Below are 18,673 nucleotides of genomic sequence, written 5' to 3' on the forward strand. Positions count from 1 at the left end.
TGGCTAAGAGGAAAGACCTCTTAAAGAAAACTGTAGCCACCTCAAGGCTTGACTAAAAAGACTAATATTATATTCTAACTGCTTTTAACTTATTGTATTAAACCTATTCAGCAGCAGCAGATTGTCTGACCTGTGCATGGGACTAGTTTCCAATGAAGCTGTTGTACTTCAGACTCCTAAAAGCAAAAATCATTTGACATCCGGTAGAAAAGGGCAACTAATATATTACAAAATGTAATGAATCCAACAGAAGTAAGGGTTCAACTGAAGGTGAAAAATAATCATGTTATAAATGTCAATGGGTAGTATAGGCTATTACAATATTGCTTTATTTCAGCTTTTAATAGGGGATCATCACTGTTTTGAATTGGGTTGCACCAGTGTTAAACTGGAAAACAGAGTGCTTAGGCTACTTTAATTTATAATAGGATATAAATTATTTGGAGCTGAAATTCCATCAGTTTAATGGCACAGTGTCAAAAAGTTTAAGCTACATCCATGAAAAATATAGATTTTTCTAACTATGTACAAGTGTTAGTGCTTTTATTTAAGTCTGTATTTGACACTATGCCAATAACCAATATGAAGAAAAAAGCACAGATTTCCTCACGCTCAAAATCAAGCCCATCAATGCTACCAAACAATCAGACTCTAGCCTGTCTCTGTAAGTCTGGTCTGATGCCCTCGTGCCAGTGACAGGTCAGTTTAACTTAGGACCACATTGCACTAAGCCACTGAGATTGATGAACCATATTTTGCGAAGAAAATGCGTTTCTGATCACAAATGGAAAATGCGTTTTAACAGCTTAAAGAATGGCAAATGCTGTGAATTACACTGCAGTTGCTGAAGCATCAGACAGTGACAATGTAGTTTTCTTCCCCTTTGTAAAGAGTACATTGTTGGTAACTGGAAGGCCTGGGTGACACTGTAAGGATGTCTTCAGTCTCTCTCCACAGAAGCAGGCAGATATCTTATTTATTCAACTTCAGTACAGTCTGAATAATGTCGAGCTTTCAGCGCTGGGCAGCCCATATCTCTTCTCCACCATTCACACTAATGATTATCACACCAGAGGTGAGTGGGAAAACTCTGTTGTCGTGCTGAAGAGGCTCTGAGTAAAAAAACAGTCTGAAACACAATCCGTATTTAAATAGCTGCAGTGGGGTATTTCATGTAGCATTAAAAAAAGAAAAGGATAAATAATTCCACATGCTACTCAGTTTTCACACAGTAGCACCTAAATCACCACTTCCTATGTTGTAACATCAAGACATAGGCCCTCCTATAGCTGTTTGAATAATGCAAGAGGCCTACATCAGGAATTAGGGTAAGAATTTCCTATTGATACACTTTCTGAAACCTTCAGGGACTGCTAGTAAAAGAAAAGTTAGCTGATTTTTTTAAGGGGAGCCGTAAATGGAATTGCCATCTTCCTTCTCACAGCTGAGGAGGTTCAGAAACATGCGGACAAACGAGCATTTGCCTATAAACAGAATCCTGGTTAAGCCTGACTGGAAATTAAGCTAGCAATGAAAATATGGCTCATTAGCCATTTTCCTGTCCCAGTATAACTTTTCATAACTTTTCCTGGTTTGCATGCCACCAAGCATGCCGCTGATGGCCAAGTTCTGGTTACTTCCTAAGTGAATTTTACATAGCCCTATTCCAACAGTCTGTGTAATTCAATGACACTTTAGCATTTGCTTTAGTCCAGCCAATTTCTACACCTAGAACACACCTAGATGAACTTTTCAACTCCTCAGGAAAAACTCTGCCTTTAAAAAGAATAACTATTTTCATGATTTAAATCGTGTTCTGCTAAAAATATTCCAGCTAGTAGAATATTCCCTCATTGCTATGGGAACTACAATGCTCCTGTATCCTTCAACACGTCTTAACTAAATGACAGCTATGATTAATTAATTAAGGCAAAATTGCATTGGGTAGGACGGTCACCTTCAGTACAATTAAAAAGAAATGTTCTGGTACAAAAGAAGAGTCATGCTATTCCTGTTCTCCCAAGCTCTACAGCAAATATAGGCTGACAGGTTAATAAAAACATTTCTAAACAGTTGTAAGAAATCAGCCATCTGATTCAAGAATTCTGTTCTTCAGTTAACTTATTATTCAGCTACTGAAAACTTCATTTTCCCATCTGTGAGATGACAAAATCCAATGAAAACAATATTAATATTTATGTTCTAAATAGAAAAGGATTTCAAAGCACATTCATAAAGTGGAAAATAAAAGCAGAAGTTTATCCAAAACTTTCTGGCATTCTGCATATTTAAAATTTTTCAGCCTTGCTGCCAGGATTTGTTGGCGTAAGAGCAAGAGGTTATATTTTATAAAAGTTATTAATATGGGTGCATAGTGATTTAACTTTTACCATTCAAATGATGTAAGACTCCATTATATGGGTCAGTTAATTTTAACTACATTTCGTACTGTTAAGAATACATATTCCAAAATTGCCTACAGGTGGGAAAAAATATATTTGTTGGGGCTATTTTAAATGTTTCATGATGGCAGCGTTCACGTCCTATCTAAAGATCATTCAACAGAATGTGTGTGCATATGCACACATATCAGAGCTACCAGTAAAAATGATATGGATATGAAAATACTTTGGAATTAACAGTGAACTTTTTTCTTTCATATACAGGGTCTCATTTTTAATTAATCATGTTGTTGCTTTCTTATGGAACGTGTAAAATCCAATATCTTATATTAACAATATAAACTTGACGATCATTAGAAGTAGCTAATGGAAAATTAAATATTTTATTTGAAACAATATTGTAAGTCCTTATGCATGGAACGCTTTTCTTGTATTGCAGCCTACCAATACTTCCCTCTTTTCTGATCAAATATATGCTCAGAAATGATTACACCAATACATCCAGCTGCTAAGGTTACATGGAGCGGTCTGCATTTACCCAATGAGAGAACACGCAAAAGAGCAGCAACTTCTACCCGTGTTTTCCTCACATTCTCATAACAGCAACTGTCAGCACAGGATACATGTATATTATTACATTAGTTTGCAGTTCAAGAGAGAAAACTCATCTTTTAGGCAAGAAACACAGGCCCAGTGCAGGAACTGACACACTGAGCTCTCCAGGCAGTACAAGCATAACTAGCCTAAAATATTTGGATCTTTGAATTCAAGCATACCTATCAACAGCAGCTCAAAAGCAGCAACAGGTACTTCTGTGTGCAGGTTAACACTATTTTCTCCTTTTTGTATATTGGAAAAAAAACCCACCACCACTGCACACAGCACAAGGCAGAAACAAACCAACCCTTTGCTTACAGTTTCCATGTACAGAAGTGGGTGCAGTAAGAAAATTCAGGATGGTAGGTCCTGAAAGTGATGAAACGACAATAAGAAAGAGATTTCTTTCAGAAGACTGCTATAACTTCAAAGCTTAATTTTGATCTTAAATTGGGTGGAGGGAGTGGTAGAGTGTGTGTCTCTCTGAGAAGGAAAGAGTGAGAGATTTGGGTTTGGTTTTTTACTATGGGTCTCAGTAGTGATGCTCTGCTACCTTACTGCAAAAAGTACCTGCCATTTCTTCTTTATCTGGATTACTGAAGCTATTCTAATTTAACTTGTAGTGTATATTATTACCATATAAACCCAACAATGTAGATGAAGAGAGTCATATGCACATTAAAAAAAAAAAAAAAAAATCTATGGCTGACCAGGGAACCAGGATAGCGAAAATGGTCCCTGAAACATGCCTCTCTCCGACAGTTCATCGGGCTCTCTGGATTGCAGCTGCTGCTTTTGAGGAAAAATGAACGTGCAATGGACTACAACAGAGTCACTCCTGATGTGGTGTATATTGTTTATATAAGGCACTCATTTTTTACTGCTGTGACTTGGCACCATCATGTGGCCACTTTGAGTTTGTTCAATTTACGTAGCAATTTACACAGAAAAACGTTTGCAATGAATTAATTAAAATTTAGAGATTACTTCAGTCCATTGTAGAAGGAGACGGCACATATCTTAAATATATGTTCACTAAATTCTGAACACATTGTCTTCCAATTGTCCTCTTTTCCACGAATCTGTGCTCATTTAATCATGGTTTTCCTCGTGATATTTAAATCAGAAGTTGTTAGGCTACAAAAGTTAAAGACATTCTCAGTGCTCGGTCTTGGTACAAACTTTACCAATAGTGTACAAAAATTAGTATTGTATTATAGACAGCTATCCGCTTCCTCACTACAAGAGCTTTGGAAATTATTTGCAGGATTAAACAGCTCATTATTTTCTGGTTTACATCGGAAATCCAAAAGGATTTAGAATTTTGGTTAACCTCAAAAGCATATTGTTTACATAGTTTGATCCAAACAGGTACAATCAGGACAACTGTAGTTATTCAGGTATTCCTTTTGCAAAGTTTCAGGGTCAAAATCAGAAGTAAGATATCATGTGATGTAAATTTGTATTCTGATATGTTTGCATCATTTTTTTAGGTAGATATATGAAAGTTTTACCAAGTGTTAGTGTGTAAAAGGCCCAGAGGTAGAAATCTCCATAAATTTGGGTTGCTTATACAGAGGGACAACTTTATGCTCACCACACAAAGGACTGCTTTCATTTACTTCAGAGCAGAATAATGAGAAACAGCAGTGTAATTTATAGGAATATATTTTCAGTATTTTTTTAAAAATATATACATCTAGAGTACTTTCAATAATGAAATAACACTTCATCTTTTTAAGTACAATAATGCTAAATTTGGTTCTGTCATTTTTATGATAAAATATATCATTTCAGCTGAAATATTGAATTGATATTCTTTAAAATATATACAAATTATATACAAATACAAAACCACATTACAAATCTTTTAATTGCAGTAAAAAATAATCTAAATATTTTGCAATAATTTGTACACTCAGATAGGTGTACTGTTTCTAAAAAGACTGCAATAAAATCAAATGTAGTTTTTCAGATTCCTCAGGCTGACGTAATGCCCACTTCTTCTTTACATATTGAATGTCTATCTGTCCAGATTCTTTGGCCAGTGCAATGCCTAACAATCCATTTGTTTTTTCTGGTTCTCCCAGTAGAGCCATAGTTACAACACTGAAATAAAAAGAATAGGGGAGTGTTTTTTAATTGAGGCAAAATTAATAGAAATAGGTGTTTTCAAACGTGTTTTTAGCAGGTTACTTATAGTTAACTAAATGATTCCTTTTTGCTGCTCACCAGTGTAATATTCCTCACTATGTCAAGTCCCAGCACGTTGTTTAGCTTTTCACCAGTTGCAATCATTTAATGTAAATATAACAGGCAATTCTTCCCCTGTTCACGGATTCCATCATCAATTTCTAATCATGACTTAAAAATATTTCAAGCTTGTAAAAATGAACTATGTTTTATGGCATTTTTCCAGTACAGTGTAACAACTTTAAAAATTATATTATTTTCTCCCCAAACTAGCAGTACTTTGCTATAGTTTACAAGGCTACAAGGAAAACTTTTAGTTAGAGGGATATTCCAAGACTAACTTAAGCGTAGGGAAGACAGAGTCTCCCAAGAAGGGCTCCCATCAGGGAGGAAAGAGAATCCTCAAGACTATAATTCAGAAAGGCTAAATTAAACTGCTTTTCTGCATCAATCCACAGGATACCCAGGTCTCTACACTGACTAGAGAACAGTATGGTGAGACTACTCTGATGTTAGTCTTGGTGAATACATGCCAGCCAAAACTATCCTTGTTTACTTTGTGACAATGAACACAATGTATTTCTTTGTATTGGTAACCATACTATATATAGGGATTTTAAAATGTTGTCCAACATCTTGCCTATTTTAGGGGTTGATCCTGATCCAGCAAAACTATCTTTGAACTTAAACAGTCCAGTGATTTTAGTGGGAACAAAATTTTTCTCTTCATATGAACAGCAACTGCTCCATGTACAGACATCTGTTCCAACTGATAACACTACACCTGATTTTGATTTATACTAACATTATTTCTTCTTTATCAGACTATATAAAATAAGTAAATAAGGATAAACTAAAATATAGCTTGCTATAGTCTCTTTCAACACCTCCAACAGCTTAACAAATACAGTCAGAAAAGCAAATTCTGATGAACATCTTATGTCAAGCAAAAAACCCATCCAAACTCTAATCAAAATGTAGACGATAATAATATTAATATTTTGCTAAAAAGAGATTAATGTAATGTACTTACTTCTCTGATGGAATAGTCTGCTTTGCCACAGGAAACAGATCATTTTCCAGAAGGTCCCAAATGTAAATATTAGATGATGCATCCAGGACAAAAAACACAGAGGGTCTTGTTAAAGCCCACTGCAGGGCAATAATCGGCCGGCCATTTGTGCTGTCATTCCACTGCATGAGGGGATACTCTGATGTCATTTGGTGTAATCTAATACTTCCATCTGAACAGCCAGCCTGTATCATAGTCAAAAATAAAATAATTCCTGGGAACAAAACCAACTAAGCAAGATAAAAACTGCAATTCAATTCTTGAGACTATAAAGCATATAAATAAAATCAGTTATCTAACTCAAGTGGCATATCTCTCTCATATGTCACTCTATGGACTATCTGGATTTCAACTTCTAATATAATTTTGAGTTCAAAAGAAGTAACTCTGTACTGAGCATACTAGAGTAATCTATTCCACTAATCCTGGGTTGAAGTCCTAATTTCCTATTTTTACAAAAGTGCTCAAACTATCAACTTCACTAATACTATGATCCAGCGCAACTTGACAGTAGTCTGAATTGGGGCAAGGTCAGATAGCTACTTAATGACACATGTAACCTGTAAAACCGAGAATAACTTTCAGTAGGACAGGCTGTGCTTAACAATATAATGATATTAAACTGATTCATAATGAACAACTAAATCCAAAGATGGGCAGATATCACTGCTTCCCGGTATTTTCTTATAACATTTGTCTTGCCTGGTATAACATTTACAAGTTTGCTCTAATCCAGGTACAAAAGAAACTATTCTATGAAAACAGAAAATAACTTATTCTTGCTTCACTGGGCCACCTCTACATCAGGAAGACTTCCTATAATTTTCAAATTATGATGACTTTTTACAGCGACTCTGCAAATTGTGCTTACATTTAAAAGGACTCTGCAGATATAAACTTGTAGAAGTCAGTATCACTCTAAACAAATGCATTTGGGAAAAAGGTAAGAACATCCCCACTGGTAAAAGAAAGTTCTGACTGCGCAGAGGTGACGCAAAATATGTACGCTGTAGCCAAACAAATTCATTTTACACCTTGGGCAATCCCAATGAAGTCATGTAAATCATGGCAAATTTAGAAAGAAAGCATTTTTAACAGAGGATCAAGTACAAATATACGCAAAGATAAGCAGATGGAAAATCCTACCAAAGTTAGATTCAATTTGTGTTGAATAAACTTTCGCAAGGGAGACAAATAAAAACAGTGGGTGTGACAATATGAACTGCTGAGGGCAGATTTGAACACACCTGACCACAAGGTACACTGCCAGGCACACCCCAAGGGTACACCTGATGTGGAGTGGAAAGGAAAGCAGGGAATGCCCACAGCTGCCTCACAGACCTTAATTTCACGGCAGTACAGATTATTTTGTCTCCAAAATGATTACGTCACTTAGAGATGTGTGATAAAAGTGAGAAACAGCTAAGGCTTCATTAACAGCAGAAGATCTGCTTGCAGTGCTGAATTTCAGTAGAAACAAAGCGTAAGTTATAAGGCTGAAGCAAGATTGCCATTTCTGTCTGTGAGCCAGGTGGTGCACCTTTTACATAAGCAAAGTTCAAACACCAGGACACAAGATTCGTTGTCACCCTTCATGGCAGGTTGGAATTAGTGAGGTAAATCAACTATCATGTCTAGTTAAATACGTCAAATAAGAAATCCTCCCTCAGCAAATAATTAAAAAATGAAACTTGTATTATGCTAAAATGTTTTCATACCAAAAATAGTGGCTTTCCAAAAGGGAAGAAATCAATTGCATTGATGCTTATTGATCTCAGCCCACTCTCCTGGGGTCTGAATAGCCTTGGAAAAACTTTTAAACCATGTCTTGTACCGTGGCCTACCAGCCCCTATGAACAATATAAAGAAAATTAATTAAACAAAACAAAACAAAATTTGCATTCTCAGTATTACAAGACAAAGTTAAATAATTCACAGAGCTGCTACCTTAAAAGATCCTTAATACCTAACAAATTTTAATAATAGTCTCAAATTATAAATTTTACATACAGTCTACTGGTAAAATTCCAAGTAAATGAGGCAGCTTGCAAAACAAAAAATAACGAGATGAATTTCAGCATATTACTCACAATGTTTGTTCCAACAACGAAATGATTAGGATTAGAAGACAGAAATTTAATACTCAGTGTCTGGGGCATTCTCTGGCGCACATCCTTTGGAAAAAGGCTAGGAGAAACATAATGGTAAAAGATCACATAAATACAGGAAGTTGTCTCCTAAAGCTATGCAAGTACATACAGAAACTCTTGATCTAAAATGTCTATGACTAGCTCTAGGAAGAAGTGTATATTAAAGAAACCCCCAAACTACAAATGATAAAAACATATATTTATATCTATATAGTATAATATATAAAAATATATTAAATATATCTTATATAACAGCAAATTAATAAAATCTAGGAAAAACTAGCTTTGTGAGGTACACATACAAAATCTAAATGCCCCTGTTTTCTTACCTGTTATTCAGTTCCATAGTAGAGCTATGTACTAACTTCACTTTCCCTCCAGGAATTAAACCTAAAATTATATAAAATAATTATTTAAACTGATTTAAGCACTTTGCATTAAATAAGTGCTATCATCAAATTAAAACCTAAGCTAATAAGTAAAAGGATATTTCATAATTAAATTGTTTATTGTAGGTATAGCTTTTGATGTGTAAGAATCTTACATCATTTAGGACTATTTACTTCAGAAATCAAATCTGAAGAGTTGTAATCTTTGACAGAAATCAAAGAAAGAGGACAGAGGGAAACATGATTATATGTTTGTTTTAGTTTTACAGTATGCATATAACATCCTGTAATATCACTCTATAAAACCCAATTCTATCAATTGTGAAAATGCACACTTATGACACTTAGATTTTTGACAATGAATTATAGTAATGAGAGACTCTAATAATGCTTCCATAAAGTTGGTCTACGTTACTTATTATTAGAGAATAACATAAATAATTCAAATCCTTCAAACAAAAGAACTTTTTGAAGAGGAAAAAAATGAATGCTGGTGGCACTAAAACTGTGTCAACACACAACCGTAGCTTAAGAACATACCTCTCCAGAGACATAATACCCAGCTTTAGCAGCTTAATATAGCCAGACATTGTACATGAGCTTATAAATTAGAAAACTGATCAAAAATTCTAGTTTGGTAGCTTTACTTCATTGTTTATATATGTATTTTAAAATGTATCAGGATTTTAATCACAGCCTTTTCCAGTTAGGTTAAGTGTGTAAGTCTAAATTTATTCAAAGAACAAAAAATTTAATTTTCTTCATTCACATAACTCAAAAAGGGCTGAATGGACTTTGTTTTTTACTTTTTTCATGGAAACTTTTTTCTCACACTAAATTAAGTATCGTACCCAAAAAAGAAATTGCAGGACAATTAGCAAAATGGAGATATGGGCAACAACAAAAGCATTGTAACAGATTTGGTTAAAACTAAACAAAGAACAGGAGGTCCAAGAAGGACATAAAATCTCATATTCTTTGGGAAAAAAAGCTGTTGAGAACACAGAAATCTGCTTTGACATTATAAGAAATGTGGTTGTCTGGTGGCAATTACCAATACAGAATTAGCAGATGAGTTTCAGATAGCAGTGAAAATAACTCTCATGATACCTAACCAATACCCCCAAATATCAGATATTTGTCCTATTCAGAACGAATCTTTTCCTCAGTGATTTTGCTTTCTTCTAAACATTTTTTTTGTCATCACTGAGTCTTCCTCTCTCTTCTAACTTCATAATCTCAAAACTCAAGCACTTTATTCTACCTCTAATGTACAGTACTCACCTAAATCAGTTTGTGAACCAGCTAAATCCACTTTTTGTAATTCAACAACTACCTGAAAAGTCAATATTTAACATTAATAAGCAATAAATATTTACCAGACTAGTTGTAATAATGTATGACATAACTCTAAAGGAACGTTTAGCTAAGTAGGTCTAACATTACAATGATTACAGGTAGATTCCCTATCTGCTGTCAATGCCTACAATGCTAAAAAAATAGCTTCACATGTCTGCTGGATGTTCCCTGCTGGAAAGCAGAACTTGGGAAGTTACATTCTACACTTCATCGCTAGTTGGCATCTTGTTGGTTTGGTTGGTCACAAAAAAACCCACCCTAACCCCCCCAAATAAGAAATTGTAACACATTTCCTGTGCTTTTCACTGTTCATGAAATAGAAAGGGTAGATCATTTGGCCTGAATCTGTTGCTACTATAGTTACTTAGAGCTTTAAGGGACTTAACTAGTGATACAGAAGGGAAATACTTTTATCCCCTTATTATTCACTGAGCCATTCAGTTCCTCAAGCAAGATCAATTCAGATGCAAACAACAGGTTCAGCAGCAGGGCCAAAGCTGCATCAGAAAAAGACTGAAAACATCCATAGGAAGAAGAGTTGTCAGAACAGTAATTAAGAGCAACAGACCTGGTGCTTACCTGCCTGTCATATTTTAGGCAGGGTAATCTTATCCACAGATTTTCACATTTTGCCTCGTGAACATTTGTTCTATATAAATTATGAATGTAATTTCTCACATTTCTCAGTACAGTCTCTGACACCACTGTGATTCAAATAAAATAAAGTAGGTGGGTGAAAGAGGACTGACATCTATTATTCAATTAATAGAAATATGTGAATGTATTCCTATGAAGCAGAACTACTGATTGCCTGTTTTCATGAATTCATGTTCCTGTTAATAGTTTTGCATCATGGCATTAGGGAGTCAGGTCAAAAATATTGAGAATTCCAACAGAATGGCTAGTGTTCCTGTATTTTTCAAGCAGGAAATTCTCTACAGAAATCCTGGATTAGGGTTGCTATATTTGAAGAAGCATTTTATTATTCTAATGCATGATACTCTCTGTTTTCATACATATATTACTCACCCACATATTGAGGATTCCATTTTCATCCATAGAAGCTATCTGAAATGGAGGGCTTGACATTTCTATGGAAGGAATAGTAACAATTTATATTCATACACTGACCTTCATCCTGAACAATATCAAAGGATTTGAAACATTTCCAGGTTAATACATTCTCTGAAACTTTTATGATCCTCTCAGCTGCACAAAAAGGGAAAGTGCCCTAATTCTACCAAAGAAGAAAAAAGCATGAAACTAGTATGTTCAGTTTGTTCTGCCAGATAGGCAGCTGTTCTCTGTCTGCATCTTTTAAAATGTCTGGATTCTGCATGGACTTTGGAACAGAACACAAAGTACAATAGATGAGATCTTGTAAAACCTGCAATATGCAGCACATTTCTTTGGACTACTATGGATTTCAAAGTGAAAATCTGCAATGACAGTAATAATGTCTCTTCTAGGACACTGTCTGAGAATTTGGGGCATGAGGATTAAAGTTTCTTTGCAAAGGTTGGTCATAAAAAAATTAGGCAACAGGCAGAGGAAGAACCACCAAGTACAGTCACATATTTTAAGTGCTTTCAGATATAAGCAAGTAGCTCCACTTCTTTGATAAAGGTTTTTTGGACATTGTAGGAACACTAAGACTTCTCTAAAGGCAGTTTTTGAGTGATAACTTGTTTTATCATGGAAGAACAAAATACTGCCTTGAAAACAGACATCACAACAAGCACGCACCCACATATGATGTGAAACTGCACTGAATGAACATTACATAAAAATGAGAGCAGAAAATAAACATGAATGTTGTATGCAATTGATACTGCAGACAACTTAAAAGGCAGAAGAGAATAATAAACTGGATTCTGGCTATGACATATTTGTTTCACTAGATACCTAAAGAAAGACTCAGACATATTGATGCCTTGAAGAGCAGCTTACATACCCTCCTGGTAAGAGAGGCTTGAGAACCGATAGTTCTGATCAGCGTGGAGAGAGGTTGAGACAGGTTCCACTCCTAGTATAGGAGACGTGTGGTTTACTGAGCTTAGAATACCGTCTATAATTAAGGATAATGAAAAGTAAACACTATATTATTTTCAACACAAACAACAAAAAAACCCTAATCACTTTTCAGTTTATGGAAGAATGATGATTAAAAAGAAAGAATGGCAAATAATAACTTCATAAAGAATTACTTTGTAAAAGTTTCAAATACAAAATAAATGTATATTTAGAGCAATTTCAATATGCATTCTTTGTCAGATACTCTTGATTTCTGGGCTTGCTCTGTGCACTGAACTTAATCTCATTTAAGACTAAAGGCATAAAGCTTCCTAAGTATACAGCATTAAAAAATGCTTATATAAGCAACTACATGAAACTGTATACATACATTTGACTACCAGCGCATTGTGCAACACAAGACCAAGTATCTTTGATCTACTAAACAAAATTAAAGGTCTATCAACAACCAACTAATATTTACTGTAACATGGCTACTGCAATTAGATACATTTGTGAACAAGAAGACTTTGTGCATGTGTGGTGTTTTTTTTAGAAAAATAGTAACTCCTCAGTGTAAGTTAAATGGTAGCACCTGCCTGCACACAAAAAATAGGAAAAATACATACAGGACTTTGCAATAATAAAATTATTAAAAAATATTGCTATGTGTTATTTTTTTACTCTAGGGTACAATAGAATGCCAAGAAAAATGGCACCAATTTATAATTAAGATTGAGACAAATCAAGGGTCAAACTGCTGGTAAGTACACTTCATTCCCAGTCTCTCAACATACAACTATATACATTGAAAACTTCAGTAAGATTAATGACTTGCTCTCCTCTATTTAAATTTGCAATGACAAACATTGGTAATAGGCATAAAGATCCATTTATTCCCATCAGAATCACAAAATTGTAAGGATCCCATACACTAATTCAAATGCAGAGTGAAGTACTTTGGATTGCGTCTTCTAGTATGTCAGTTATATGCCCTAAATAAACTCCTGTAACTTTTGAATTTGTCATCCATGGATTGTAAGAAAATTTACAAAAGCCTATGTTATTTTGATCATATATTAAGGGATCAGAAGTGTAGAAAAAAAGAGAAATGCAATGACAAGAAAATGTTGAAGGATGAAAGGCGGTCATCCACTACCACTGTTGAAAAGTAAACTTTCTTCTGGCTTCCCAATATGTATGCAAGACTAATTTAGGCTGTAGCTGTGCTTCTCTGCCATTAAGAACCTGGAAAGAGCATGCTATAGCTCTCCACTGGCCCCAGTGCTAGAGATTTTGCTCATGTGACAAGCTGGATGGCAGAAAAATGCATGTCCAGGTTTTGCTCCAACATGCAATTGATACATTTCTAGGGATATCGAACCAGAGAGCTTTTGGGCCCCAAAGTTTAGTCACAGCTTCAGAATCCCTTCAACAAAAGACTAAAAGTAATTTGACTGCTGACTATGGAAGTTAGAATTCAACTTACTCCATTATATAGATCACCTCTGACATTTAGCCTTAACGCACTTGTTTCCAATGATGTGATCCCCACATATGCTGAACCAATAGTATCAAAAAAAGACAGTTGTATATGTAATGAAAATATGAAATTCCTAGATCTTACATTGCTACGATAATTGATAATTTGGCAATTAAAAAAACACAATCCTGACTCAACTTTTAGTGTATCTAGATAGAATTCAGAAATGATAAATTTACATAAGTGGAATTTTAGAAATGTGTAAGGGTGAGATTCAGACCAAAGATTAAGACACTTAAAATGGTATCTACATATAAGACAGCTGTATAGTATCTGTAAGTGAACTAAATCTAATCAATACAATCAAACCAGCTAACCATATACAGATATCTACATTAGGATGAGATGAATAGCTCTCTAGATGCCCCAGAGTAGCACTGCACTGATTCTAACAGAGGTTATGCATGTATACACTTGGGTATGTATCTTGCATGCAACCTCACAGAAACATCAAGACTTAGGTGACAATTTGTACAGATTGCGACCTTTAAATGACATCTGAAAAACTGTGTTTTACAGTCTCAAACTACTTTCATGGTTTTTTTTAAATACATCTCAATATGTGTGTTTAGATGTAAATAAAAAAAGAAATGTAGGTTATATTAAGGGAGATAATGATGAAAATTGACTAAGCTAATGATTTCAGATGAAGTAGTAGTTCAGTAGTCCATTTTAATGTTACAATGCCCCTTAGGTTCTACATCTGGTCCACCTCTATTCTCACAGCCTGATGCATATTGAGCTGGCTTACATTTCTTTACAGCTATTACTGATTGGCAGTTTTTAGTAGACTAAATATAATCTCTGAACTGGCTAAACTAGGCTACTGAGAAAATGTGTTCTTAGAAAAACTAGTAGTGGAATTGTTTCACTGCCTACAAAATGACTAACCAGAATGCATAGATACTAACCAGTGGAAAATGTTGGAACTCTAAATGTCCAGTCAATTTCACTGATCACCATATGAGGGTGCATTCTTGAGTCTTCTCGAAGATCCCACACCAGCAATGAACCATCTATTGTTCCAGCAAAAACTAATGTTGTTTTATTGGGACTAAAGCAGCAACATATCACCTGTTAAGCAGTAAAAATATGCATGTTGATATTATGATAAAGGCCAATGATTTAATAAGCCTGAATATGTTTGTTCTTCCTAAGCATGTAAATCCAGAAAAGACAGATTACAAGTGTTTTCAGCAGAAGGACAATTTATTGAAAAGGGAAGTAGGATACAAGACTTTCAGTAGGCTTTCCCTTTTCAAGACAATTGTGTAATCTGCACCTACTGCCACAAAGCTGAAGGAGGTGATTAAACTGTATGATAGTGATGGGTAGGGAGAAGTCCTGACAACATCTGAACCAGCTGTTTCACATTGTTCACTCTTCAACCATGAAATGGCGTAAAAATTAAAAAAAAAAAAAAAAAAAAAAAACCAAACCACCATGACCATCACTACATTCTAGTACTGGAGCACAAAATGGAGTGAGAATAGTGTTTTGCTCACTAGGCTCAAATGTGTTTCTTGAACAATAACATATCTTGCAGCAAGACAAGAAAACAAAATACACGTAATAAAGCCTTCTATTCAATGGGCAAATATATAATGTTATGAAAACATACCTCTGAGTCACATATTAAAACTTTCTGAGGACTGGAGGGCTGCCAGATGTTCCAAACGCATATGATGCTCTTCCTGTTCAGTAAACCAACACCTGCCTTTTCAGGTAATCCATGAACAGAAAGTAGTGTCTGCCTCTGAACTTGAGAGACGTATAGGCAGCATATTTTTCGGTCTAAACCATTAAAAAAAAATCAAGAAAAAAAAAAGCAATAAATAAAAAAGTAAACTCCCTGCAGATGAAAAAGCATATTTAGCTGCTATAGCAACAACCAAAGAAGCTAAGGCGTAATTATGAAGAATATTTCTATTAACAGTGGATTGCTTTTGACGCTATACAAGAAAAAAGGCGGGACTAGAGAAGGAATGTAAAAAATTAGAAGTAGAAGCAAAAAGGAATAGAACCAGGAAGTTAATAGAATAATTATACTGGGCATAAGCAAGTCAATCTGATCTGACATCAGTATGTATACTGAAAATTAAGCTAAGTCTCAAACAGGAAACAGCACAGGCCAGGCTTTTTCTCATTCATCTCATGTGTTCATATTAGAATATGTATGGTTTTCTGTTATGATAGGTCTTCCAAACACAATTACAGATGCTTTATTTTTCATTTTTCTTTTCATCTGAACATCTACTGTGTATATGGGGAAGATATAACTGCAGTTCAAATATACCAGGCTATATTCTCCCTGTTCAATAACCTTGCTTTATTTGCAACTTGGGCCCTACTGTCAGCATAAAGAGCCTAAATGAAATTACACCTGGGATGCTCCTTCAACAACAGGGGCAAGAAATTACATCCAGATCACCCCTTTATCATGCTACTCGCTGGCTATATTTCTGGTTTAACAGCAGCTAGGGTCCACTGATGTTCCCTGTGTGAAACCAATCTGCACAGAGTTACAGCAAGATTAGCGTAATTAAAAGAAAATTGGGCTTTACATCATCCATATATCCTGACATGGGCTGTTTGCACTTCAGTCATGACAAAGAGCATGGTATTTTGCATAACGAAGAAGAGTTCACACTGTATACTGAAAGGTGTAGAATAAAGTTCCCTTACCATGAAGGAATGGCTGGTTAGTATTTAACTGGAAACAGCTATCACTAATAGACAGACTGGTTTGTCGAGATCTTAGTTTCCACCTGGGTTGTGCTGCAACTTGATCTTCCTCTAGCAAAACAGCAATCACCTTTCAAACATAATTACATTTATAGAAATAAAAGGGTTGTCTTATCTTTCAGCTTTGCTATTTGTAGCTTTCTAAAGTATTAATTTAATAGGATTAAATTAAAAGGATTAATTTAATAAATCTTTATCAACTCTCTTAATTTTATATCTTTGCAAATACAGCTTTACAGACATGAAAGCTGCAGAGCAGTGGTTCCGTTCCTTTGCAGAGAGATGAATCTCACTGATAATGAGTATTATTTAAGTAATTTATTTAAATTAGTCAGAACAAGTACTGTAAGTGATCTATCACACTGTATACTTATGCATACAACTCGTAAGGGATAATAAGTACAGAAGTATACCTGGCAAGCAGACCGGAGGAAATTTGCTAATTTTTGTGAATCAATTTTAGGTGTTAGAGCTCCATTCATTGACACATTCTGGCTGTTTATGGGACCTAAGAAAAAAACAAAACCAAACTTGAAGCTTCAAAAGGGAATCAATTAAGAAAAACATAAGAACGATGTAATTTTTAAGCAAGAGGAGAGTGGCAGCAATCAACTTCTCTTCAGCAGAAATAACAGTAGTGAACAACAAGATCTGTTGGGGAATCATACCTGCTGCCAACCGAAACAGCAATCCAGAAGGAAGAAACTATTTTCTGCCACTTAAACTCCACCCCCTCCACAAGGGGATTCAGAGTGCCTACAGCAGTTTGCTGTCGATGTAGCCTGCCACATTACAAATTCTGACAATTAATGGGTACAAAAGAGAATGTTTACATGCATACATCCATAAATGAATACGAGTAAAATGTTCTTCACCTCCAGATACAAGGGCACTTTCTCCTGGATGCTGTGTCCATTTCTCCAATGTCTCAACTTCCTCAGTCTGAATGTCTCTCTCCAAATTGTCCTCGTTACACTGAACATATGCCTAAAGTAGAGAGCTAAAGTGTTCAATATATGGGTGGCACAGCTAAGAATGACAGCACGTAACTGAATAGAACTTACACAATCATTTTAAATCTGATGCGCCCAACCTCTTCTGTTTGTAAATTCAGATCTAAACATACTGACACAATGTCACTATTTTGTGCATGTGCATTTTACCACATTTCACACAAGAGTGCTAGACCTACTGCAAAAATACAGAAGGTCTTACATGATGCATAAACACTAAACCCGGCATACTTGGGACAGTGAGCCACAGACATACAGAAAGTCCTTTAGAAAACAGGGAAGGAACATGAGAGAGTCCCCTTCCAACACAGAAAGGAAATGGCCTGTCTGGCCAAAAGTTTTGATATCATTGCTTTATGGTAATTAAGGTTTAGAGAGGAAAATTATTAATTTATTACTTTACTGTCCTATTAGCTTTAGTAACTTTCTTTACAAAAGAAAATTATTTTCCAGAACAAGAATCAGCACTTTCAGGATTTAAGTATGACTACATATTTGTTACCCACCTGCTTAGTGTTCATTTTACCAAAATTCCTGATATACATGTCGTACTCATTTACAGGAGGCAAATCCAATAAAGAAAAACTAACTGAGAAGTCCAGATCAATTAGTGGGAGAAGTTCTGAACTCCGTTTTCTTTGGAATGAATTACAAGAGAGAAACACAAAAATGGTCAAGACCAAGTATTTGATGTTCCAAAAGAAAAACAACCTGATTTTGTACAGTTCCAGAGATCTAACAATCCATTGACCTATGTGAATTAAAGCTGTACCAAAATTAATTGGCAGATAAAAATATATGTCAATAGAAACACATATAATATTGTTATGAGTTCTCATTTAATGTTACGCTGAGACAATTACCACATTTGAAAATGCAATACTGAGTATAAATGGCAAACTTATGTGGTTTATTATTAAACCCAAACATCAAAGCCTAGCATGACCATCTTGCCTAATTATTCAAAAGCTGTTCTGTGAGGTAACAGGTGAATGTCTTTTTCTTCCTACAGTTAGGATGGTGGCTAATTCTCCTAAACTCATTTTATTAACTTACATCACCTATATGTGTACAAGCTTTATAAAGATCACCTATAATGTCCTGGTTTTGTTAGACTTATGCAAATGTATTTTGAATCACCTCCACTGGTAACAGACTGCCTGAATTTGTACCTCTTTACATCACTAGGGAAACAAA

The 18,673-nt window shown here is 35.1% G+C and overlaps 1 protein-coding gene across 1 annotated transcript in view; it reads right to left on the bottom strand.

Moving 5' to 3' along the window:
• Positions 1-4,728: 4,728 nt before the first annotated feature.
• WDR60 (WD repeat domain 60) overlaps positions 4,729-18,673 on the bottom strand; it is a 33,912-nt gene continuing 19,967 nt past the window's right edge. Inside the window, exons 10-23 of the mRNA XM_010563016.1 lie at positions 17,983-18,112; positions 17,339-17,450; positions 16,877-16,971; positions 16,404-16,533; positions 15,340-15,512; positions 14,630-14,792; positions 12,117-12,230; positions 11,192-11,253; positions 10,088-10,139; positions 8,744-8,804; positions 8,355-8,451; positions 7,983-8,114; positions 6,226-6,449; positions 4,729-5,108 (exon numbers count right to left, since the gene is read on the bottom strand). Coding sequence (XP_010561318.1) covers positions 4,937-5,108; positions 6,226-6,449; positions 7,983-8,114; positions 8,355-8,451; positions 8,744-8,804; positions 10,088-10,139; positions 11,192-11,253; positions 12,117-12,230; positions 14,630-14,792; positions 15,340-15,512; positions 16,404-16,533; positions 16,877-16,971; positions 17,339-17,450; positions 17,983-18,112 — 1,717 coding nt within the window. The 3' untranslated portion in view covers positions 4,729-4,936. The remainder of the gene's footprint in view (positions 5,109-6,225; positions 6,450-7,982; positions 8,115-8,354; positions 8,452-8,743; positions 8,805-10,087; positions 10,140-11,191; positions 11,254-12,116; positions 12,231-14,629; positions 14,793-15,339; positions 15,513-16,403; positions 16,534-16,876; positions 16,972-17,338; positions 17,451-17,982; positions 18,113-18,673) is intronic.

The sequence above is a fragment of the Haliaeetus leucocephalus genome, unplaced genomic scaffold (assembly GCF_000737465.1).
Source record: "Haliaeetus leucocephalus isolate CR32 unplaced genomic scaffold, Haliaeetus_leucocephalus-4.0 Scaffold0, whole genome shotgun sequence".
Lineage (NCBI taxonomy): Eukaryota > Metazoa > Chordata > Aves > Accipitriformes > Accipitridae > Haliaeetus > Haliaeetus leucocephalus.